This window comes from Octodon degus, unplaced genomic scaffold (genome assembly GCF_000260255.1).
Source record: "Octodon degus isolate 3935 unplaced genomic scaffold, OctDeg1.0 scaffold00045, whole genome shotgun sequence".
Classification (NCBI taxonomy): Eukaryota; Metazoa; Chordata; class Mammalia; order Rodentia; family Octodontidae; genus Octodon; species Octodon degus.
This window is the reverse complement of record NW_004524621.1, coordinates 4,255,964-4,281,408: the sequence shown is the minus strand read 5'-3', so window position 1 is coordinate 4,281,408 and position 25,445 is coordinate 4,255,964. Positions and strand designations below refer to the sequence as shown.

The window sequence follows — 25,445 nt, the reverse complement described above, 5'->3', positions numbered from 1 at the left end:
CCTTTTTCTCTAATTTTGGTCTGCAAACTTAGGTTGTTAACCATCCAGAAGACAAGCTTATTGTTATTACCATACAACTTAGGCTGTGATGCGAAGACCAAAGGGATCACAGGAGGGAGCCAAGAACCCCCCTCCCGCCCCCCACCAGAGGGGGCCAAAGTCATTGGCAGGGTGTGGGGGAGAGAGGTGGGCCGAAGGGTGAGGAGACGGGCAGGTTGCGGAGGGGTGTGACACAGGAGGGGCGCTGTGGCCTGATGAGTGGAGGCAGGAGCTGCGGAGGTGGTGAGAATGGGGCAATCAACAGAAGTGGGCAGTAGAGGGTGCTTTGAAGACTGCGCCCTGACAGGGACAAGCGGGGAGCCTGCAGGAACTGCAAGGGCCAGGGTTGAGGTCAGACTTAGGGATCCCAGAGTCTCACCCCGAGGCCCTAAGCTGTGCCCTTTGTACACAACCCAGAGGGAGGTGCGCCTGAGGTCAAATTTTTTCCACCATGGTTTCCTATACATTGGCAAAGCTCTGCTTATTCATGACTGTTTGAGGATGACAGCTTGACTGCTGGTGGAACCACAGCACCCTTTGGGGGGGCTCTTTGCCCCCACACTGTTCTAGCACCTTCCTTCTGGCTCTTCCTTCATCTGCACAATGCTCTCTGAGGTGAGCACCTGCCTTCCTCTGTAGCCTCAGAGGTCACTGATAGCTCACCGGTCTGCCCAGCTCTCTGGAGGCTGAGATGGAAGGGCACCTGTGAGTTGAAAAACAAAACAGTGACTTTGGCTCTGCTCTCCCAACTTCCACACCCTGCCTCCTCTTATTTCAGCCAGCCGGGCCACCACAAGCTGCTTTGTAGAGAGAAAACCAGCAGGAGAGAGGCGGACCCTGTGAATGGGTTTGACCCACATGTCATATTGCAGAGTGGGTGAGGACATCAGTCCCAGGGGATGGCAAAGCCAAGAGGAACAAAGGAGTGGGGACTCACAGAAATACTTTTCTTGCCCATGGAGGACCCAGGGACGTCCAGATCAGATTTGCCTGCAAGGACACATGGCTACAGGAGCAGAGCCAGGAGGTTGGAAACCCAGCATCCAGTCCAGTGGCTGATGGTTGTGAAGGCCCCTGTGTGTGCCACAGCTGCCCAATGACTGATCTGTCCAGGCTCTGGGCAATGGACAGCATTATGTGCCACCTGCCACACAGGTGACCCCATGTCACTTCATCTTCCAGTAGACAACATCACTTCTGTGCCGCTGGAGGTCATGACTGTTGGGCACCTTCGGAAGACAGATCACCCCATGATAAGGGCCCCTGTATGCTTCAGTTCTGCTCAAATTCAGCTTCCTTGTCCTGCCTCCAGCTCTGGCTGAGTGCAGTAGGGCTCTGTGGAGGCATCCAAGAATCCTGTAGAGCACAGGCACCAACACCCAGCAGTTGCAGGCTGCAGAACCATGCAGAGCCTGGAACCCCTCTGCTGACTCCCGCTGCAGTCTCAACAGATTTCTGTGGCCGAGGGCCAGAGCCAGCCATTGGGTTCTATGGGCGAGGCCTGCTCCACCCACAGCCCCGGGGTCCTGGTGGGCTTTCTGTACTGACATGTCAGCACCTTCAGAAGACCTGCTGAGAAACTGCAACAGGCAGCTTGGCAGACAGTGAACAACATGCTGGAAGTTTTAGTGCCCTGCCCATTGCCAGGCCTCAGGGCCTGCTGCAAGTCCAGGCTGTGTCCATGCACCCTGCTGTATGGCTCAGGAACCTGATGTTAGGGCTACCCACTGGACACCGAGTCACTCCCCAGAACAGAAAGGAAGTGGCCCCATGTGGCAGCTGTCTATCCTGTTGAAAGGGGTATGCATCAGTGAATGCACCATTCTTGGGCCTCTTTCCAGGTCCTTGTATCCCAAACAGAGAACTGGACAGGATACATAGAAAAGGCAGCGAGGGTGCACATTTACTGAAGGTAGGAAAGGCAAGCACTCAGCCAGGCAACAGCAGGATGGTGAGAGGATCACAGCAGCCTGAGAATAGGGCCAAGGGGTCCTTTGTATCCAAAATCCTAGGGTCATCACCCTCTCATGCAAATAAGGTGCAGGATGGTCCTTATCAAACACTCACTTGGGGTCACACCCTGTGCAAGCTGTTTTAGCAAAAAGTTCTGTTGACTTTCGGATGTATGTAAATGAAGAATCAGAAGGTGTCTTGACTGGTTATGCCGATATGCAAATGAAGGGTTGGAAAGAGTGTCTTCTGATGACTTCTGCATTGAACATCAGAGTCAAATGAAGGGTTGAAAATAAGAAGTTTCTGATTGGTCCAGAATGGCACCTTTCTGACTTCTGTGTGCAGTGATGTTGAGGGTGTCCCTCCCTCTGCTGCCTGGTCCTTGGTGGACCGGCTTATGCTATTAGCTCACCATGGCAGTTTCTTTTTTTTTTTTTTTTTTTTTTTTTTTGGTGGAACCAGGGACTGAACTCAGACCCTTGCACTTGCCAGGCAAGCGTTTATTCTACTGAGCTATCTCCCTGGCCCCTTCCATGGCCATTTCTGATGGACAGCTTTCTGCCTCAGAGGTTTGTAGGTTCATTCCAGGTCCTGGTAGGGAGGGCTTAAAGGCCCTGGATTTCTCCTCTGCCAGCCACAGTGCTGCATGGAAGCTACTGTGGGTTCTGACTTAGAAGGCAGGACTGGATGATTTCACTGCTTCAGCCTCCTCCCTCTCCCTCTGGACTCCTACTGTCCTTCTGTCACCAGCCCAGCTCCCTGCTGGGAGCTGTGTCTGTCTGTGGTGCCACATGACCCTGTCTTGAAAGCTGTGGGGTCCCTGAGTGCACCCAGCCCTTTGTGTTATTTCTGGAGAAGTTACTTTTTCTTTTAAACACAATGCTGAATACACAGCCAGCCCACTAGGAAACCCTTGAGCTGGAGCCTGAGAAGGTTTCAGGGCCTTCTGATACATTGGACCAGTAAGACACAGGCTGTTAGCTCGCTGGGGATTATGGGGAAAAAAAATAAGAACCAGCCACAGGATACCTGCAGGAACCTTAAAACTAACAAAGCACTAGTTTGGGGCTTTGTTGCTTTATTTTTGAGACAGGGTCTCACTGTATGGTTCCAGCCTGCCTTGTGTTTACTATACATCCCAGGCTGGCCTTGAGCTTACAGTGGTCCTCCTGCATCAGCCCCCCCCCCCCAGTGCTGGGACTACAGGTGTGCACCACCACAGCTGGCTCCAAAGCAGTTTTTAAGAGTTTCTAAATAGAATTTCATGCATGCAAACAGCAAGGACAGTACTTTGAATAGGTTCAGTGACAACAGATGATACACAGCTGGATGTTAGTGAGCAAATTGGAGGGTAGAGTCAGGAGGAGCTAAACAGCATGGCACAGAAAAACAGATGTGATGGAAACAGAGGAAGAGCAGATGATGCCGAGAGACAGTGTGTATTGCTCAGTTTTCCCATCACTGGGATGCAATGCCAGCCCCCACAACTTGCAGGAAGAGGGATGTAACATGGCCCATGGTTCAGGGGACTCAGTCCATGGTCGCTGACTATGAGACAGATCATCACTGTAGAAGAGTGGGGAAGCAAAACTTCGCTTCGCTTCATTGGAGGATGTGGCAGAACAGGGGAACAACACCGAGAGGAAAGAGTGACGAGCCCAACAAATGCTCGCACTTCCATGACCACCAAACACAATCAGAAATGTGCTTAACTGATCCCCTGTGTATTTCTTAAGTCAATCAGGTTGGCACGGTGAAGGTAAACCATAAGCAAATGAGGTTGACCACCTACAGAGGGATAGGTACGAAAGGTACTGTCCAGGAACTCCTAGACCTTGCAATGCAATTAATTAAGAAGCTCAATCTAATTCATTTGTAAAAGATGGTAACCTTTGAGTTGTAGGGTATGTTGGGGTTTCTGGGTAAGGTGGGAAGCTTGCATCTCTTGGATGTGAACAGGCGGGAGAGCTTGAGGGTGGTGGCTGTTAAGAATGCTGTTAGCAGACCCTGGAGCTGACCTGGGATTCAGGTAAAGGCTCACTCGAGGAGGGAATAAACGTGGGATCACAGGGGTCCAGTTTCAATCTGAGATCACACAGATTGTCTCTGGACAATCACAAAGTGGTCTCTGTCTGAGGGACTTTATGACATTCAAGTCACCATTTTGAGGCCATTGCAGTATCTTTGCTGCTGCATAGTTTGAAAAAAGATTTCTAAGTTCAGCTCTCAGAAGCATGAGTGGGCAGGCAGTTCTGCTGTCAGTTGCAGGGGAGGGAGTGCTTTCATGTCTCTGGAGGACTCTGGTCAGTGTCTGTTCAAATGTAAAATTCATATCCTCTATAATTCAGTAAATCACTTTAGGAATTTGTTCTGAACCTATCAAATATATGCATTCCTCTCCTTCTGCCGAGTGCACTTAGGCCTGTTTTCCTTTGGAATTGTGTCTGGTTCAGGCTGTGGCAGGATATGGGTGCTGAGGTCACAGGTGTGTGTGGTTTCCTCTATTGCTTTGGATTGAATTGGACCCCAGTCCCCACAGTCACATGCCAGGGACCTGACCTCCTGGGAGATGGGACAGTGTATACCACAAAGGACATAGTCAACATGGAGAAGGAATTACTGTCCAGAAAACATGAAGAATGTATACAACTCAACAGAAATAACTCAGTTTTTAAAAAGGCAAAGCTCATGACTAGGTGTTCCTCCAGAGATGCCATGGAGATGGCCAACAAGAACAGAAAAATGACGCTCAACATCATTTGTCATTGGGTGTGCAAATCAAAATCATGAAGAGTGGTCTCCTCACCTCCACTAGGATGGCTCCTGGGAAAGTCCACAGCATGCGGCCCATGTTGCCAGGGGCGTGGAGAAATGGCCCCTTGGGTGTGGCCAATGGATTGTAAGATGCTCCTACTCCTGTGGAACACTCAACAGCAGCTCTTCAAACAGCAGCTATCCTGTGACCCAGTGTCTTGGTTACTCTTTTCTCAGTGCTGGAACAAATACCTAACACTCAAAATTAGGGAAGGAAAGGTTTATTTAGCTCACAGTTAGTGGAGATTTCAGTCCATATTTAGCTGGCTCCAAGGCAGAGCAGCACATGGCAGAGAGCAACCTTTCATGGCAGTGGCCAAAAGCAAAAGGAGTAAAGGGTGTGGCAGGAGCTCAGGCAGCTTGCTATCTAGCCTCTCTCTCTCTCTCTCTCTCTCTCTCTCTCTCTCTCTCTCTCTCTCTCTCTCTCTCTCTCCCCCATCCTTACATTGTAATGCAAATTACCTGCCTAAAGGCAGGTGCAACAACCACACCTATCTCAATCTCAATCACCAACTCCATGACTGCATGAGACTTTGGGGGAACACCTAGACACAAACCATAACACCCAGAAATCCCATTTCTGAGTATAGGTCCAGAAGCATTGAAAGCAAAGTCTTCCCAGGGTACTTACACACCTTCCTCTGGAGCAGCATTATCTGCAGTAACCAAGGAGTGGAAACTGCACATGCTCATGGGTGGATGAGTTGACAGATGGATGGATGTGGTACATGCATATGACAGAGCTTTCATCAGCCTTAAAAGGAGACAAATGCCTGCTGTAGCCCTAAGGATGCTGAGCTCCATGACATAAACCAGCACACTAGGGCAGAGACCCCAAGACCCTGCTTATGAGAAGCATCTGGAAAAAAAACACCTTTATAGAGACAGAAAGGAGCAAAGTGGTGGCCAGGCACTGGGCAGGACAGCTAACAAGTTAATGTTTAACAAACACAGAGTCTTGTTTTATGAGATGAAGCCATTGTGGAAGTCAATAAAGAGAATTTACCTTTCTGAACTGCTCACTGGATGAGGTGGTGCCCTTGGTATTATGCCTTTTTAAAAAAATCAAAGTTGTTAAAAGAAAGCAAGAAAGCAAGCAAGCAAGAAAGAAAGAAAAGAGAAAGAAAAAGAAAACCAACTCAGAGACAAAAAGCCCACTTCTGCAATCAGGGAGTTAATGACACGGGTCATGGGCTAAGGAGGTAGCTCAGTGGAACAGCACCTGACTGGTAAGCATAAGGTCCTGAATTTGATCCCCCGTACCATTAAAAAATGAATAATAAATAAACACAGGTAATATTCTTGGCAGAGGACATCAAGACTCCATTTCCTGATCTTACTCACGGTCAGGCACAGCTGGAGAATGGCTCTCAGGGTGCTGGTGGACTGCTCAGCAGTAAGGACCCGGAGGCAGGCCCAGGCATGGTGTCTGTATAGTTCTGAGTCTCTAGCAGGACTGTCCCTCCCTTCCCTCCTCTCAGACTGGGGAGGACATGGGTGGCATGAACTAGAAGGTGGCAACCACGTTGCCCACAGGACACACAATCTGCTACAGGAGCTTCCTGGGAGCCACACAGCTGTGGAGGGGGTTGTGGCCAGTGTAGAAGAATGTTGCCAGCAAGCGCACGGTGTTCGGTATCATGTGACTGAAGAACTGGTGGGGTCGCTGCACAGCTTGCTTCCAGAACCTCTCGATCTGCAGGAGGACCAGGTTTCCCTCATAACCCTGCCTTCCCCAGGAGCCTGGATGTCCTCTTGAGGTGTAGCCGCCATGACTGTGCCAGGTCAGAGTGCTGGCTCCACCATGCTTCCTTTGGCAGCCTTTCCTGTTGGTTGGCAAACTGGGCACGCCCAACATCAGGGCATTGAAGTCTTTTATTCAGCGGAGCTTCTCAGTGCATATCCAGCCCTGGACTGGGTCAGCTCCAGGAAAAAATCCTGTGTAGCTCATGACTGGAGCTCCAGAGTGCAGCCCTGGACACCACCCTGCCTGCACCTGCCTCGCTAGCTGCTCCTGCAGCCTACCTGGTCTGTACCTGACATTTACATGTGCCCGGCCCGCCCCTTGCCTGTGGACAAGGAGGAAAGGGAGGGTGTGTTCCTTCCTGTGTCCCCTCCCTAAACTCAGTGAGGCTAAGCCTTGTGCAGGTGCTGGCGTGGGTAGTAGGGAGTGCCACACAGGCACCAGGAAGATGCATCCGGGGGCTACAGGTGAGTGGGACACCCACAGTGCTGGGGGAGGGGTCTGGTTGGAACCTGACACAAGAAGTCAAATGGATGGATCACCAGGGCCACTTCCTGTTCAACTGGGACTGGAATAGGAACCCAGAGCCAGAAGGGGGGCTGGGCAGATCTCCCTGCTGTCCCATGCTCCTCCCTGACTGCGTGGCAGGGTAGGTGTGACAGTTCACCTGAAATGCAGGCTTGGGTTAGGGGAGGACCGGGACCTCCAAGCTGGCTCCTTCCCCAGCCCATGTCCTAGACCTCTGCCAGACCAGTCTGGCCCCTGCCTATGGGGGACACTCTGCAACCCCAGGTGGGGCATCTTGGGCTGGAGTAGGCAGCCAAGCCCCACGAACAGCCTGGGAACTGTGATAAGGGCAGAGCACAGTGTGTCATTCTTTTTCAAAGGGAGGGGAGCTCCAAGGGTGTCTGGTGACAGTGGCTGGGACCCGAATGACTTTCTATTTACTTATCTTACCTATCCTGTCTCTTCAAGTACCTGACGCTACAGGCAATTTGGAGAGGCAGAGAGGAGAAAAGGAAAACCCCAGCCCTCACCTCCACCACGCGTCACAGAGCCTATTTTCTCCCTCCTCTCCTGTGCCTCGACTCACCTGGAATCTGGCCTTGGCCACACACATCCTTTACACAGGGACTGCCACACCTGCTGCAGCCCCAGGACACTGGTCTCCAGGCCACATGGAGGGTTACTTCCTCTTGGGCCTAGGGTCTCTCACCCTCGGGGAGGCTCAGCTGCCTATGTAGGAACGCACCTTTTAAGATTCCTGCCTTTCTATAAAATACACATTCTTCATTTTTTTTATGCATGCATGAATTGGTCTCTGCTGACATCTGTCTAGTACCTCTGTCCTCTGTCCCCAGGTGCCTTCAAGGCCTTGTTCCTTGTCTTCGCCTCCCTCTGCGCATGGTACTCCGGGTACTTGGTGGCAGAGCTCATTCCCGATGAGCATCTGACTAGCGCTGTCTACAGGGTGCGGAGCATCGGGGAGAAGCCTGTCCTCAAAGGTGAGCATGAGTCTGCCAGCAGTGACCGCACGCCTGTAGCCTGACCTTCACATGATCTCTTCAGGCTTCAGGGCAAATCTAGGAGAGGCCCAGGGCCAAAATTCTGGAGACATATTAAGTTTTCTAAGAGTGAACCAGGCACGGTGGTTCACGGCTGTAATTCTAGCAGGCTGTAAACCTAGGACACTGAGGCAAAGGGATTGCCATACATTCAAGACCAGCCTGGGCTACATTGTGAGACCATGACCTTGTCTCAAAAAAATCAAAATCTAAAGGAATGAATGCCTTGAAAACCATCTGTGAAGCAGCAGTGAGTTTTGGAACGGACTTGAGAGAAATAGCAGGAATCTGGAAGAAGTTTCTGATCAGTACCCACAATAGCGTCGCAGCCCACAACCAGGATGGGTGGAACTGTGTGCCCGGCAGTCCCTCTGTTGCCAGTGCATAAACCCTGAGACCCAACTTCTCCATGCATGGCATCCGGGGTTCAGGCAGGGCACAGGAGGAAGGAACCAGGCTCACAAATCTGCAGAGTAAACTGCAGAGGCCATCAGAGGAAGGGTGTTAGTGGTGTCCAAGAGTGACCTTCTCTGGCCCATTCCCGAGTACAGTGTCCCAGGCTCCACAGCTACCATGACAATGCCACAGCCTAGGCAGCTGATCAACCACAGAAATACCTGTCCCACAGTCCCAGAGGCTGAGATCAAGGTGCCAGTGGAGGTGGCCCTGGTGACAGTCCACTTCCTGATTCGCTTGTGGTGCCTTTCTAAGGGTTACTGTGTTCATTATTTCTGATATCAAATTTCTTTTATCATACCCATTCCCAGAAAGACCCTGTTATCACAGGAGGAAAGACCTGTTGCCAAAGTTCATGTATTTATTAATCATCAGGTGTTGAGCCCTACCCTAACCCTGCTTTTATGGCTGAGGCCTACCCTTTATATCTGGGCCAGAGCCTAATAATCAGGTAGGCGACAGACCAGAGACTCTCGATGGGCCAGATCATTCAGCAAGAATATTTGTTCTGAATTCAACTGGAATGGGGAACAACTGCAATTATAAAGATATATTAGAACCCTGCAGGACAGTAGGGAAGTCAGAGTACCTTTCTAAAAATCTGTAGGAAGTACATGCATATATGTTTTCAATGAAGAAAGTATAAAAAACTAATTTTCACAAACTTAAACAACTATAAAATGTTTTACAAACTTTTATGAAAGCTACTCATTTTATGACACTGTGTCCTCATCCACCTTATTCACCAAATCTGGATCTGTGTGACTTCCAGTTCCCCTTCAAGGTCAAAATGACCTTGACAGGGAAACATTTTGAATCCATGAGGACATCAGGACATTTATCTGACAGCACAGCTAAGGACAGTGCAGCTAAGGATACCTGTACCTGTGGACTCTGCAACATTGGGGGTCCAGATATTCCTTCACTCATCTGTTCAGCAAATACAGGCCAACTCCAGCATGGACCTGGCTGTCCAGGTGCTGTGATATGGGGAAAAATGAACAAACTCCCTGAGCTCATGGAGAATTTTTGCAAAGGGAAAAGAAGTTGGGTGAGTGGAGAGTGTTGCCTGCTGATAATACAGCTAAGTGAGGCTGGGCTGTGGGCCGGGCGTGCACAGACCCCATGAGCACCAAGGAGCTCCACCTTCTCCTGATGACCTACCTAGCTCCACTGTCCCCAGCACGCCCTGGCCACGTGCAGTGTGTGAATGCCAGTATCCTCTGTACCCCAATCCCTAATAGCTCGGTTTTCCAGGACCACTCTGGATTCCCTGCTCACTGTGCCTCTTTGGTCAATCAGTCACTGAATTGATCAGTAGATTTAATTTTTAATTAATTTTTATTAATTCAAAAAATAAAAATTGTCCACATTTGTGTCTTTGAACATGGTCTGACCCATGCAGGCATTGTGTTACAGTTAAAGGAATACAATTAATATGCACAACTTCCAATTGCTATTATGATAAGAACTGGTAAAATCTACTCTCCCAATAATTTTCAAGTGCATGAGGGGTTGGTGCACAATATTTCTCTTCAATAAATAAACTCTCATCTCCTAATTAAAACTTCCAGTCCTTTGACCCACATCTCCCCAGTCCTCTACTCACACCCAGCCTATGGTGACAATTGTACCGTCTGCTCCAAGTTTAATTTTTTGGATTGTATGTTGGTGAGCTATTTGTCTCCCCATGCCTGGCCCATTTCACCTAGCATAATGCTCTCGATGATGTCAAAAAGGATGGAATTCTTTTTTTCTTTTCTTTTTTTTTTTTAACTGTATTTAGTACAGGGTCCCAATATGTAGATCGGACTCGTAGTGATCTGCCTGTGTTCAGCCTCCCAAGGCTGGGATTACAGGCGCGCACCACCACGCCCAGTCTCAGTCACTGTCTCAGTGTGCCCTGGGGGTGGGGCTGGCATGGCACGCTGGGGATGGAACCCTGCACCCTACATCTGCATAAGCAGATTCCCTTCTTTTTAAAGACTGAACAGTATTCTATTGTGTGCCTGTACCACACACTCATCTTATGTATTCATTGATGGATGTGTGGGCTAGTTTTGTATCTTGAATATTGTGCATAATCCTGCTAAGGAATCAGGAGTGTGGGTGCCTCTCCAAGGTACTGATTTCATTTCCTTTGGAAACAACTGGAATGCTGCAACAGTGGACTGCAGGCTTCCTGGCCACTTTCTGTCAATTGTTTGAGACAGCGGTGCGCTGTCCTCTCTGAGGCTTGTCCCCCTTTACCTTTCCCAACGCAGTGTGCTCAGGCTCCTTCTTTCCACCTCCTGACCACAGCCTGTTTTGAACTGTTTTGAAAATTGCCATTGTAATAGGTGCGAAGCGAAAAAAATGATTGTGGGGTTTTCCTTTGCATTTTCTGGGGATCTGCAGTGCTGAGCATCTTTTGTGTATGCTCCCCGGCCATGTGTATGGCCTCCTTGGAAAAGTGTCTACCTGGGTGCCTTGACCACATTTAAATCCGATTTTAAGTGTACTTGTTATCAGCTGTTGAGTACCTGCGCGAATGGGTCACTAGCTCTTGGCGGAGGATACATCTCTTCTGTTGCTGGTCTCTTCACTCTTCGATTATTTCTTTGCCCATGCTGAAGCCTTTTCACTCAGTACAATGCCACTTGCCTCTTCTTCTTATATGTCCTGGATATTTTTGGTGATTAAAAAAAAAATCATTGCTCAATCCAGTGTCACGGAGCTTCCCCCTGTGACTTCTGTAGTCCTTCCACCATATCAGTTCTTTATGTTTTTAATCCACTTTGAGCTGATTTTTATATGTGATATGAAATGAGTATCTAATTTTATTTCCCCATATGTGAATGTCTTCCAACATCATTTATTGAAGAGACTGTTCCTTCCACATTATGAGTTTTTTATGAACTTGGTCAAAAATCAAATTACTGTAAATGTATGTGGGTTTCTTTCTGGATTCTCTGTCCTCTTCCACGGATTGATGTGTCTGGTTTTATGATAGTACCATGCAGTTTTGATTGCTGTGGTTTCATAATATAGCTTGAAATCAGGTAGTGTAATGCCACAAGATTCTTTGGCTATTTAGGGTCTTTATGTAGACAACGTACGTTGTCTATATTTTATTTTATTTTATTCTTTATTATTGTCTACATTTTAAATTGTTGTTCTACTTCTGTGAAGAATGCTTTTGAAATTTTGGTGGGAATTACATTGTATATATGAATCAATTTGTGCAGCACAAGGGACATTGTAACAATAATAATTCTGCTAATTCACAAACACAAGCTATTTTTCCATTTTTAGGTGTCACCATCAGTTTCTTTCATCAGCATGTTACAACTTTCTGTACGCACTTCTTTCACTTCCTTGGCCAACTCCCACAATGTAGTGTAGCTAGTGCAAATGGAATCTTTTTCTTGATTTTTGTTTGGATAGTTTATTGGTAGCAAACAGAAACAATGCTGATTTTTGTGTGTTGATTTTGTATCCTGCAACTTTACCAAATTAGTTTATCAGTTCTGTTATTCATGGAGCCTAGAGGTTTCTAAATCACAACCTTAACAAACAAGAGAGAAGTTAATTTCTCCATTTCATAGTGAGATGCCTTTTCTTTCTTTTTCTTGCCTGGTCACTATGCCCAGGGCTTCCAATATTGCACTGAACAGAAGTGGGCAGAGTGGGCGTCTGGGTCCTGTTCTGACCTTAGAGGATGCAAGCTCAGCTGCTCACCATTGGAGGGGTGCGTGATGTTCCTCCCCTCCCACTAGGCTCAGTTTGCTTTTTATCTACGATACCAGGTTTTCTATTTGACTTTTTTTTTTTAATGTAGACATTTCTTACTATGAACACTTCATTGTATTGAGGGACATTCCTGCTTAAACTAATTATTCCTTTAATGACACAAGGACGTTGAATTTTGTCACAAGATTTTTTTCTGAATCTATTGATGTAACCAGGGTGTTTTGTCCTTCATTCTTAATGCAGCAGATGACATTTACTGACTTTCACATGTGAAATCATCCTTGTGTTGATTATGCTGAAGGGCTGATTCTCTAAATGTTCTCCTGTGTTTCATTTGTGAACATCATGCTGGGTGTTTGGTGTCAGTGCTCACCGGAGAACTGGCCCACAACTTACTCCCTCTCAGTGCTTTTGTCCGGCTTTGGCGTTGTGCATGGTGAGCTTGAATATATTCTTATTTTTCACTCCATTTGGGAGACTTTGAGGACTATCAGGATTGTTTCTCTGAATGCTTTGTGGAGCTGAGCAGTGACACTTTTGGCCTTGGACCTTTGTCTGGCAAACAAGGAGGCATCCATTGCTGACCTGGCGTCATGACTTGACTTTGGTCTGCTGGGATGTTCATGGTCTACGTCAGTCAGCCTCAGTAGGTTGTATATTCCTAGGAATTTACAAAGTTCTTCTAGGTTTTCCAGCTTAACTTGTGCAGATTATGGTACTTCTGTGGTTTCTGTTTTGCTGTCTTCTCATTCCTTTTTGGTTTCATTTGAGTCTTATTTTTGTCTTAATTTACATAAGGGTTTGTCTGTTTTGTCCACCTTAAAAAAAAAATCAGCTCTTTATTTCCCCAATTCTGCTATCTTTCTACTCTCCATTTCTTCTCCGACCTCTTTTATTTCCCTTCTTCTTCTCCCTTACATCTTAAGCGGTCCTACTTTTTCTAGTTCCCTTTGGTACAATGTCAGGTTGTTTATAATCTTTTCCCTATTGAATGTAGGCATTTATTACTCTGAATTTCATCTCAGAACTGTTTTTACTGCATTCCATAGGTGTGTTCTCTGATAGGTGTTTTGCAGGTGAACACGCAGCAGAGAAACAGGCAAAAGAAAAAAGGGAAAGGGGCCTTATTTTCATTAAGGACACGGAGAGAATTTGGGGAGGTCAAGGAATTCTCTGAACTGTACAAAGGAAGGCGGAGGCTGTGATGGCCTTTTGCCAGGGGTGAGGTTGGAAGGGCATGTTTAGATATAGCTGAGAAACTGATTTGGGCTCTTCCCCGAGGCAGCGGGAAGGGTGAAAGAAAATTATACCCTGGGTTGAGTTGGAGAAGAAGTGGGAGGTGGTCCTGGGAGCACAGGCCTTTGTTTTAAGGGCATCAGCCATATTAGATGACCACCACAATAATTTTAGCAATTCACACTAGGGCCCGAACCTGTCATTCTCATTTTCTTTTGTCTCAAGATATATTTTAATGTCTCTTTTAGTTTCTGTTTTGATGCATTGGTTGCTTCAGAGAGCTTTGTTTAGTTTCTACATATTTATAAATTTCCTGAAATTACTCCTATTATTATTAATTATAATTTTTCTGAATTTTTGAGACAGGGTCTCACTATGTAGTTCAGGCTAACCTTGAACTCACTTTGTAGTCCAGGCTGGCCCTGAACTCACAGTGATCCTCCTGGTCAGCCATCCAAGTGCTGAGATGACAGGCCTGTACCACCACACCTGTTGTTGACCTCCAGTTTCATACTGCTGTTGTTAGGAGGCATACCTGATATGACCGTACTCTTCTTTAGTTGGTGAGGTCTATTTTGTGGCTTCCTGTGGTCTGTGGGCTTGAGAACATGTGTGAGAAGAGTGCAGTCCAGTGCTGTTCCACGGATGGCCCTGTGTCTCTCCATGTGGTGACTGGGCCTAAACATGGTTCAGAGCTACTGCAGTCTGAAGGACTCTGTCCACTGGGACTCACTCTATTCTAACTTAATTGCTGATGTGGCCATGAGGGAGAGCCTTTTGGAAAACAATGGTGTTTCAAGGGTTCTTCCCTCAGGATGGGAAGAGATGGAAGAGGGTTTTGGGCCCCTTCTACCACCCACGGAGGGCAAGAAAGCACCATGAATGAGCATCCAGATCTGCTGCTCACTGGAACTCGGACCCTCAACTGTAGGAAATCAACCTATGTTGTTTGCAAACACCTTGGCCTTAGATATTTTGTTTTAGTGTCCTTAACAGACCAAGACAAGTGTCTGGTGTTTCCTTGCTCTCTCCTGCCTGGATGGCTTGCCCTTTGTTGAGAGTGGAGTCTGGAAGCCATACATTGTGGTGCCTGAGGGTCTGTTTCACCCCAAAGGCCTCTGAGCAACTAGGTGCTCCAGTTGGGGATAAGCACATGTATTTAGTTGTTACATCTTTTTGATTAACTGACCCCTTTATTATTATTTAGTGATCCTGTTTCTTTGTACAGTTTGACTTTGTCTATTTTCTCCAAATGTGGCTATTCCTGTTGGCTTCCATTTGCCTGAAGTATTTTTTTTCCACTCCTTCACTTTTAGTCTATATCCTTAAAGGTGATGTGAGTCTCTTGCTGACCCCATATAAGGGATGGGGGTTGTTTGTGTGTTTTGCAGTCCAACCTGGCCTTGAACTCATAATCTTCCTACTACAGGTTCCCAAAGTTCTCAGCATTTGGTCCATTTACACTTAAGTGACTTTCGTAGAAAGGACTTATACCTCTTCTGCTGTCACCCTATCAGTCATCATCCAGCTGCCTTGCAGAGGTCTTGTGCCCTTCTGGAGGTCTTCCTCTGTGATTGGATGATTTTCTGTAGTGGCTTCTTTTTATTTATTTATTTATCTGGACATCTCATACACACTGTACCACTGCACTACCTGTATTTCCTGGCTTCTGTATACCAGGTTAGAAAAGACAGCAACCCACAGTGTAGACAGCCAAGTCCCAGTCTCACCTGCAGGGTGAGGGTGTTTCTGGAACCTTCCTCTGGGCACCTAGGGTTTCATAGAAGCTGAGCATGTGATGAGCAGGAGGTGCACATGGTGAGTCCCTGAGGGCTGGAGGATGCCAGGACCAGGTGCCCCCTCATGTCCCAGCCTCGGAGCCAACCTTCCCAGCTCACTGACCCCTGGGGCAGACTTCTCCAGGCCTGTCTCCATGGATAAGCCTGCACCTTGGGCAGAAAAGCTGAAGTCTCATGCTGCAGTAAGAGGAGAGAGTGACATTGTTAGTGTGATGATCTAGAGTGTGTGTGTGTGTGTTTGTGTGTGTGTGTGTATGTGGTATGTGGTACATGCATATGAGTGTATGTGTGAGGTGCAGTGTGTTGAGTGCTATCTTGTGTGTTCATGGTGCAACCTGTGTGTGCATGTGGCATAGTGTGTGTGGAATGCTATACACTGTGTGTCCATGTGTGTTAGGCTGTGCAAAGTTGGAAGCTGTGCACATTTCTGCCCGTGCACAGCACAGTAGGCACTTGGATTCCTCAGAACCTCTCTGCTGTAACACAGACATATTTTGCTCCGAAGAACACCACAAAGGACAAATATTCATGGGCAGTGATCCCCTGTGCCTCTGTTTGTTTGTTTGTTCCCAGTGCTTTTGGAATTGCTGTGCCTACTCACACTCTTCCTGCAGGTTTGTTGCTGTAAGACAAAGTGGGTGATGTAGGCTTACCTCTGCAGGGGACCCCATGACCCGCTGAGCTGGGAAAAAGCCCCCTGGGGTCCGTACCTCAAGTCATACTTGCTGAATGAGCTTCGGGCCATGTGCTACTGAGTGGGGTCATCTGATAAGTAATGGTGACATTAACTGCTGAACTCTTGTTTATTGCAGCCCCACCCCCGAGAAGGCAAAAATGTGACCACTGGACTCCATGTCCCCCCAACACCTATGCCTACCGGTTACTGAGTGGGGGAGGCAAAGACAGGCATGCCAAGATCTGCTTTGAGGATGAGCTGTGAGTATCAACATGGTGCTAGGGGTTTGTCCCTTCCTCAGAACCGGCCCAGCAGAGGCCACATGTCCCCACCAGGTTGAGGCCAAATGGAGACAGGAATGTTACTTGTCCCAGGCCAGGGTGCTACTGGTCCTGCATGGCTGGGTATACAGTGTCCATCCATCTAGGTTTCTTTTGGTTTATGCCTGGAGCATGGGGCAAAGGCCTCCCAAATCATGGACGTGAAGCCTGGCTGGCAGGGCTTCCCAATTGTTCTTGGTGATCTTCCCCTCATGTGTCATGACTTTCACCCACACCTCAAACAGAGTGAGCTAGAGGTATACCCTCCCTGCGACACAGGGAGGCCTCCCATGCCTGGGCTTTTCCATGTGAGGAGAGTTTAATCCATAAGCTCCATTAACTTCGTCAGTGCAGTTCCGTGAGTTGCCCGTTGCTGAGAGTCCCACCCTTTCCTGCACCGCACTGCTTTCCAGAGACTCCACTTCCCTAGTCTTGCTGCTTCAGACCTGCAGGAGCCATTCTTCAGGGGAGAGAGTTTGTCTAGCGTGACATTCAGAGACCAAGACCTGTGCCCTCGGTGCATCAGGGCCAGCAGGCAGCACTGCTGGGAAACATGTTAGTGGCAGGCCAAGAAGGGCATTTTTTCCCCCAAAAGGAATTTCTCCCTCTTATATCAGTATTTCTACTCCAATTTAGCAATGAAGGACCCCTTCTCCACAAGTACTTAGATTTTACATTTTAACTCATTCCTTTCAATTAAGTGACTTAAAAATTAGCATTATGTATCTGTCTTGGTTGCTTTTCTCTCAATACTAGGACAAAATACCCAACACCCAGGATTATGGAAGGAAACGCTTATTTAGCTCATAGTTAGTGGAGGTTTCAGTCCATACTTGGCTGGCTCCAAGGCAGAGTGGCACAGGGCAGAGGGCAGTAGAAAATAGCAAAGAGCAAAGGCAAAAGGGAGGTATGGCGGCAGCTGTGGCAGAGGGGAGCTTCTGTCCTTCCCATTTATTGTGTCCAGGCTATCTGCCCCAGGGTGCATGTAGCATAATCCCAGCAGTACTCAGACCCATAATCCTAGCTTTGGATTATGAATGAATCACAAACTCTAGAACTGCACCCCAATGGCTGTATGAGGCTTTGGGGTACAATTACAAACAAGCCATAAGAGCATCTAAAAGCATACCTGGAGAAATCTTCATGAAATTATTTAATTTTTCTCTTGTTTTTATCTCTGGGGGGCATTAATTTCTGATTTACCATTTCAGTGCTAAGAAAGCTCTTTCTATGTAATTAATACATGCGTATGTTTGTGTTTAATTTATGCACACATGATGTATACATGAGTGTGTACATATATGAATATAAGTGTACCTGTGGTATATGTGTATATACATACACAAACGCACCCCTTCTTATATAAAAGGTTGCAGGCATTGCACAGTTTGCACTGAGCTCTGTGAGCTTAACAGTGTTGTAGAAATGACTCCGTGATAGTATGTGTACATACTGTTTTTCCTCCATTTCTGTTTACTGGTGCATAGTATTGTGTAGCACGGAGGCCATCGTACTCTACCACTGTTTCTAATGAATACAGTTTTTGATATTACAAACAATGCTGCAATGAGCAACCTTGTGAATGTGCTGTCTTGTGATGTGAATGTACTAAGGTGGACACTCGTGTGACCACTGAGTCCAGGGGCTGATACTTGCAACTCAAAGGAGAGCTTAATCTTAGTCACAGTTGTCAGAGGGTGCAGTCCGTGGTTGGTCCACTGTAAGGCAGGAACAGCACAGCAGGAGAGGGAGAACTGCGCACACGCTGGCAGCCAGCCAGGATGCAGAGGAGGGAAGAGGGGAGGAACGGGAAGGAGAGCACACCCTGGGCCGGAAAGAGATCACGCCCCAGAGGCCCACAGCAGGCAGAGCACAACCCTCCAGGTCACTCCCCAGAGACCCACCCCAGGCCAGGCCACCCTCTAACAGCAGGTCTGGCCGGCCCTCAGGAGTGGAGGAATCGGCCAATGAGCACAGCACCCCAGGATCCAGTCACCTCCCCAAAGCCCCACCTCTGAACAGGTGAGACTCTGTGGGACATTCTCGTGTAAACCTTAACATTATCACCAGTATGCCACGGCCCTTGCGTGCCCCTTCCTGGGGCAGCCCCTCTTCCCTTACTGCCTACTGGTGAGGGCCCTTTATTCTCTCCCGTGGTGATCGTTGGTTTTCGTGGTGGCTTTGCTGCCAAAGCATACATTGTGAAAAACACTGTTGCTTCATTTTGTCTAAACTCTGTATGGACAAATGGTCAAAGGCACTGTCTCAGTTGCTCGTCTCTCATTGCTGGGACCAAATACCCACAGTATGCACTAAGTTTCTGTAGGAGAGGCCATTAGGTGAGCCTGTCTGGACGAGAATACTGAAGTCCATTCCTACTCTGTCCGAGTGCAGAAGAGAAAGGTGCTCAGATTCTCCGCAGGATGCTGTCTTACCACTGATAGTAGAACCTGGCAGAGAGTATGTCCATTCATGTGCACACACACACCCCCGTGCGCACTCTCCTGTGTGCCCCCCACAGCTCCTAGAATCATTCATATAGTTACCTTCTCCATGAAAGCCAGGTGATCTTTCTGGTTTTAGGATAAAATAATCTTGAAATTACCGTTTCTTGAATCCATTAAAAAGAAAGAAGTGTAATGCAAGCTGATGATATAGGGAGGTAAACTGGATTAAACCAGGTGGTGGGGTAGAAGGCCCTATAGGGGTGGCAGTAGGATAGCAAACAGGGTGTCACTGGCTCTGTCACATCCCGAGGGATGAGGAGGAAGAGGTATCAGAAAACCACTCCTGGGCTGCAGCCATCTCTCCCGACCCAGCTCGCCAGCCTCAGTGGACAGTGGAAATGCAGGTGCTCGTTGCCACGTGAGCAGGCAGCGCACGTGCAGTGTGACAAAAAAAAGTCCTCTCTCCCCATCCTTTTGCTGGAGTCCACAGAGATGGGCCACTGAGGCGTGTGGGCAGCCAGAGTGGCCGCCTTCCCCGGGGTGCACCGAGCCCTGGCCACCTCCACATGGGCGGCCAAACAGGCTATGCCAGCGCCATCCCGCAGAGCTGCAGCCCGTTGAGAAAGGAGGCCAGGCTGACGTGCGCTCCCGTTGCAGGCTCATGGGCGAGAAGATGGGCAACATCGCAAGAGGGATAAACATCGCCATCGTCAGCTGTAAGTCTGTGTGTTCTTCTCCAGCTTCCATGGGAGTGCTGCAGTGGGACTTCCACAGAAGTCTTGGGCTTTCAGGCACCTGAGATATGGTCCAGTCCAGGGCTCTATTTAACACATTTTAAAGTCATGTACTTGTTTTTATAAACCTCATTCTTCAGACTATTAGTGGTCCCGGTGACAACAAATATTAACTTAAGACTGAATATATAAAAGACTGTATGGTCAGGCTGAAGATGCGCAGGCAGGGGCTACCCACAAGCCCAGGGGCCAGAGCAGGCTCACCAGCTTTCACTCACCGCTGCCCCAGAGGCGGCGTCAGAGCCGAGTGATGCCATCCACCTGTCTCCACTCTGTGACTCAGGGCCTCGTGGAAAGCAAGCCTGGGATTCCTCTCGGGTGCAATTGCCTTGTGGGTCCTAGTGGAGCAGCCACAGCAGCTCTGGGGACAGAGTTCCCTACAGGTCCTTGGCAGGGCTAGTAGTGTGGGCTTCTGACAGCAGGGTTCTAGCACATGAAACAAAATGCTGCCAGGAACCATGGGGATCCTGATGCTTGAGGTATGAAGGACAAGGAAGCACATGTGCCACAGGGGGAAGGCAGAGGGCAGGAGAGAGCGCCAAGATCCAGTCCTGCTAAAGACCTCATGTCATGTGCTGGTAGCAGCAGAGCTCACAGTAGCTTCGGCTTGGAAACAGCCTCTGTGTTGCTTTTCTTCTTTCTTTTTTCTTTTTTGGTAGTACCAGGGATCAAATTCAGGACCTTGTGCTTGCCAGGCAAGGGAGCTATCTCCCCGGCCCCTGTAAGCGGCCTCTGTATCCATCAGCAGATGAAGGGATGAAGGGAACTCCATGTTTCCACACCATGGAGCACCACTCTGCCATAAAGAAGGATACACCAGAGTCATTTATAGAATAGATACATCTCGAGACCATCATGTCCAGTGACATTTAACAGACACTCAAGCTGAAGTGTCACATGGTTTCTCCCACATGAGAAACCCAATGTATAAATACTCAAAGAGCACAATAAAATATGGATAACAGGAAACAGGGAGAGAACAAAAGGAAGGACTCCTCCCCCTTTCAGCGGGAGGAGGAGTAAGGGAAGCGAAGGGGAGGAAAAAGAATTGAGGTGTGTGGTCTGTGTGCCGGCTCCCCACAAGGATAATGGCTATGGTTTCCTGAAAGCATGCACTGCTGAAAGTGAAAAAAGCAAAGCTGAACACAGATGAGGACAGCTGGGGAGCAGATGCCAGCACTGTCCCCGCACCTCTGTCCCCAGCTGGTCTCCTGCTTGGGAAGCAGCTCCTGCAGCCCCAGCCGTCTCGATTTCCCTCAGGGACAGGGAAGAACTGAATCCTCTTGAGGTTCCCAGGGCCAGGCCAACACCTCCCTGCTCCGGGAGCTCCCTTTCAAATGCTATTTCTTTCACTTTCAGATGAAACTGGGAAGGTGACAGCAACGCGATCTTTTGATATGTACGAAGGCGGTAAGGAAGCCCTCTTCCTGTCAAAGTTAAGATGATTTTTAAACATAAGGCAGACCCAGAAGAGAAACCAAGGCACCAACTGAGTAAGAAACAAAAAACGAGACAGTATGCACTCAGCCTGTATTTCTAGGGTGTAGGTTCATCGGACGCACCTCTCTATTGCAGGCCTGAGCTTCCTACTCCAACATGTCACCCTCGAGCTGGGCATGGTGGTACCCACCTGCTATCCCAGCACTCTGAGAGGCTGAGGTGGGAAGATCACGAATTCAAGCCCAGCCTGGGCAGCTTAGTGATTTACAAAGACAGTATCTCAGAAATTACAACAATAATTAAAAAGGGGGGGAAAATAAAAATAAAAAGGGGGGACTGGGGTGATAGCTCAGTAGAATAAGTGTTTGCCTGGCAAGTACGAGGGCCTGAGTTCAATCTCTGGTTCCGCAAAAAAAAAAAAAAAATAAATAACAATAATAATAATTTATCAATAATATTATGGAAAAAAATTTTAAAATGCATAACAAAAATAATAATCATAATAATTAAAAGGATTGTGGGTATAGCTTAGTGCAAAGGCCCTGGGTTAACTCTCGAGTATCACAGTGGAGACAAAAGGATGTCCTGCTGGGGTCTGACCCCTCAACCTGGACAGCTGCAGAGGTGGGTGCAGGGCTGGCTCAACTCCTTCAGGGTCTTGTTTCTCCCGTCATTTTCAGAGGAGCTGCTGGCCCAGCTCCTTGCTCAGGACGAGCTGTCTTCTGGCATCCCTGTCACTCACCACAACACTCCTGTGAGATGTCCATGCAGTGCCTCTATCAGGTCCCCAGGGGTCTGCAGAAAATTTTGAGGGCAGGTTCGCTGGTCAGGCCCAGCTCTGGTGGCCAGGAGTTGGATGGCACAAGGAGGTCAAGGCAGAAGGGAGCCCTGGCCAGGCCAGGCTTCTGTGGCCAGTGAGGACTCTCACCACCTCCCGGTGACCCTGCAGATAACTCCACACCCATGATCCGGTTCATTGAGAGCGCACCCACCAAGTCCCTGCTGCTTATGGTGACCCACGACGATGGAAGCACCAGGTAATGGGACAGAGCCGCCATGGGGTTCCTCACACTCATGCTCCAGGGAAGATGGGAGGTCCATGGGCTTCTTCCAAGCAGAGGAGTGGCAATGGTAACCATGTGTCACAGCAGAGGGACCAGAATTTGTGGGCACTCCGACCTGCCAGCCTTGGCCAGCAGACACGGGGTGGACCCGGCTCAGCTCCTGCATGTAGGAAAACCAGCCCTAGGTGGGATGTCCAGGAAGAGGGGAGGAGATAGAGGGTGTTTCTGCACATGAGGAGCAGAAGGTGCAGACAGGCACTCATGCACACGCACACACCCACCTCCGGACTCCAGCACTGCCTGAATGTGTCTGCCCTCCAGTTCCTCAAGGCTCTTCTCCCCTCTCACTCACTTCCCTGTCACTGAGGAAGAGGCCCTACTGCTCTTCGCTTGCCTCTGCCCACCTTATGCCAGGGTCCGCAAGGACTGCCCGTGGTCCTGGCTGAGTGTGAGGCTGGGGCTGAACCTGAACATGAGGGCCTTTCTGCATCAAGACAGAAGATTCTGTGTCCCAGATGCCCAGCTGGATATGCCGGCCTGTCATTCTGGCACTCAGGAGGCTGAGACAGGAGGATTGCAGGCTCAAGCCCAGCCTGGGCAACAGATGGGTTTAAGGAGATGCTGTCTCAAAACAGAACGGGTGTGGTGATGTAGCACAGTGCAAAGGCCCCAGGTTCAGTCCCCAGGCCTGCAAACAAACAGGCCAAAGGGGGCTCCAGATAGGACCCGCTATTAGCCAGAAAAGTGAGGTGCTCCCCATCACGCCTGCCTGGTTGGCTGCCATCTGGCACCCATCCAAGGACAGCAGCAGGACACAGCAGGGCCAGGAGTCCTTCCCTGGTGCATGTTGTCTTGGGGACCCATCCTCACACTGCCTCTTCACCTCCAGACTGAAGGCTGATGCCAAGAAGGCCATTGAGGCGCTGGGAAGTAGACAAATTCGGAATATGAAGTTCAGGTCCAGCTGGGTGTTCCTGGCGGCCACCGGCTTCGAGCTGCCCGCAGGACTTCCGAGGGAAAAGGTGAGCATGTCCGGGGTCCCTCCCCAAGCACTGCTGCCTGCATTGTCTGCCCCCATGTGGGACATGGCTGCTGGGAAGAGAATTGGTTCAGGGGCAAAAAGTGGGCTGTGTGGCTGGGGACCTAGCCACATCCTCCCACCCCGAGGGAGGCACCTGCTCACTTCTGATTCAGCCTGGACACTGGTCCCAGGGTCTGGGCACAGGGCCAGCAGGAACAAGGTCAAACTGGAGCAGTATGACCTCCTAAGGTGGTGGCCGAGGGCTGGGGCAGGTGAGACCCATGACCTTCTGGGACCCCTGTCCTCCCCAGTGCTGCGACTACATGCATGTGCTATATGTAGAACTCTCTCAGCTTGATGTCAGAAAGAGCACCCTCACAGGGAACACAGGGGTGGACACCTGTTTCTTCAGAGGAGATGCACCAGGCAGTAAGTAGTGGACAGGGAAAGAGTGTCAGGGATCAGAGAAGAGCGGAGGAGAGGCCATGTTGCCCTGCCCTCACGGGACAGCTGCGAGCACTGAAGGGAAGTTCCCTCTGCCCTACACTGCAGAAGAAACAGCGACGGCACTGTGGTGCGCAGAGACCCAGGGTGGAAGCGGCTTCAGCCATTGCCAGATGGAGGTGCAGGCCAAAGCACGGCTTAGCTGTGCCGCGGGGGTTCTCCCTCCACCTAAGAACTGCAGGTCCAGTGCTTGACATCCCTAGCACAAGTCTGAAGACAGCATGCCTAGTGACAAGATCCAAGCATAAAGTCAGTGTGTGTAGGAATCATGTGAGGTCCCCAGAAGAAGCAGCAGGCTAGGAAAGAGACAGAGGCCTCTCAGAGGTCCTGCAGGTCCTCGTCGCGGGAGGAGATGCTTTGGGAATGACCAGAACATTGGCTGCACATCTCACCAGGACAGTAAATCCATGTGGTGTCGAGAACTGAATTCAAAGCCTTCACAATGCACTACATGCCCAGCCCTTTTGTGAGTTTTTATCTTGAGATAGAATCCTGCTTCACTGGCTAGGCCAGCTTGAACTTGTGATTCTCCTGCCTCAGCCTCCCCGAGTGCTGGCGTTACAGGCATGCGCCTCCACACCTGGCTTTAAGAGTGATTGTACAGTGTGGGAATCACAACTCACTGATGTTCTGTTATAGGAGGGGTGTGGAGCTAAAGTCCCAGAGCAGAACGCACGCTGTTTCACCTAAGTGCTAGGCGAAGGTGCTCCGGTGGCTGAGAGAGCTGAATCTGTAAAGGGCAAACCACAGCTTGCATGTGAACACGCACACTGCCGAGCGACACACTCTAAAGTGCTTGGAAAAATACGAGCTGGGGAGGGGAGGGGACTGCAGGGAGGACGAAGACACGTTTATAGCCCTGCTCCCAGTGAGGAATTCATGATGCACCGCAAACCTGAACTAATAAAGCCTTTTTATTTTAAAGACTCAAAGTGAAAAAAATACATCCCTGCTCCAGAGTTGGAAGCTAAACACCACAGCTATGTTTTCCAACATGGTAGCTACCAGCAGCCAAATTTGCATTTCCATTTTAATTTATTAAAATTAGATAGAAGTTAACATCCAGTCCACCCAGCCGTTTCTTAACAAATGTGGCTGATGGCCACGCAGTGGGACAGCATGTGGAATTCTCCTGAGTCACAAAAAGTCTGACCCTTTGGGCAGTGGATCCTGCACTGGGAAGTGGCTCTGTTCATGTGGCTTTGCTCACAGCTCACCGAGGTTAAATATCTGTCCCCTGTCTTAGTGAGTAATAAAACTCTTTCTTTTCCTTCATGCAGATCAACCATTCTGATGATTCCAAGAACAGGTACTCCGGCTGGCCGGCAGAGATCCAGATCGAAGGCTGCATACCCAGAGAGCAGAGCTAGCACCCGGCGGCCCTCAATAAATGTGTTTGTGTGACAAGGCAGCTGGAGCAGTCCGAGAAGCCTCTAGGTCCCATCGTCCATACTTGACAAGCTTGGCGTCAGCCAACAGACTGCTTTTGGCTGTGTGATGTCCTGGCACACGATAGGATCACACACATCCAGGGCTGTGCAGGGTGGCCCCACTGAGTGCCCCGCCACCTGCTGAGCTCACCTCACCCCACACTCCTCTCCTGGGGCTGGAGCAGCTGCATGAAGGGATGGGCAGGGTCCTGGATGGGCTCCTGCTGTGCTCCTGAGCGCCCCCTGTGGGCTGCGGACTCATTCCTTGGCTCCATCTGTGTGCTCCTACCTTCTGGCCAGGCCCCACTTCCTGTTAGTTGGCAGTGGGCGGGGCCGACTGGACCTCAGGAAAACAGCGTGTATCCGGGACACGCCAAGACGCATCCTGTCCAGCGGCCAGAGTCAGGGGTT

General features: G+C 49.2%; 1 protein-coding gene across 3 annotated transcripts in view; it reads left to right on the top strand.

The window, feature by feature from the left end:
* The window catches only part of Fam3b (family with sequence similarity 3 member B), a 26,804-nt gene extending 1,789 nt beyond the window's left edge, over positions 1-25,015 (top strand). The window contains exons 1-8 of one of the 3 annotated variants that reach the window (XM_023716094.1): positions 6,943-7,017; positions 7,912-8,055; positions 16,151-16,274; positions 19,439-19,497; positions 20,935-20,985; positions 21,965-22,052; positions 22,969-23,101; positions 24,885-25,015. In XM_023716094.1, the coding sequence (XP_023571862.1) occupies positions 6,999-7,017; positions 7,912-8,055; positions 16,151-16,274; positions 19,439-19,497; positions 20,935-20,985; positions 21,965-22,052; positions 22,969-23,101; positions 24,885-24,974 (708 nt within the window). In that variant the 5' untranslated portion in view covers positions 6,943-6,998 and the 3' untranslated portion in view covers positions 24,975-25,015. Of the gene's footprint in view, positions 1-6,942; positions 7,018-7,911; positions 8,056-16,150; positions 16,275-19,438; positions 19,498-20,934; positions 20,986-21,964; positions 22,053-22,968; positions 23,102-24,884 lie in introns of those variants that run through there. The other 2 variants (XM_023716093.1, XM_023716095.1) reach the window with 2 other exon arrangements.
* Positions 25,016-25,445: the final 430 nt, after the last annotated feature.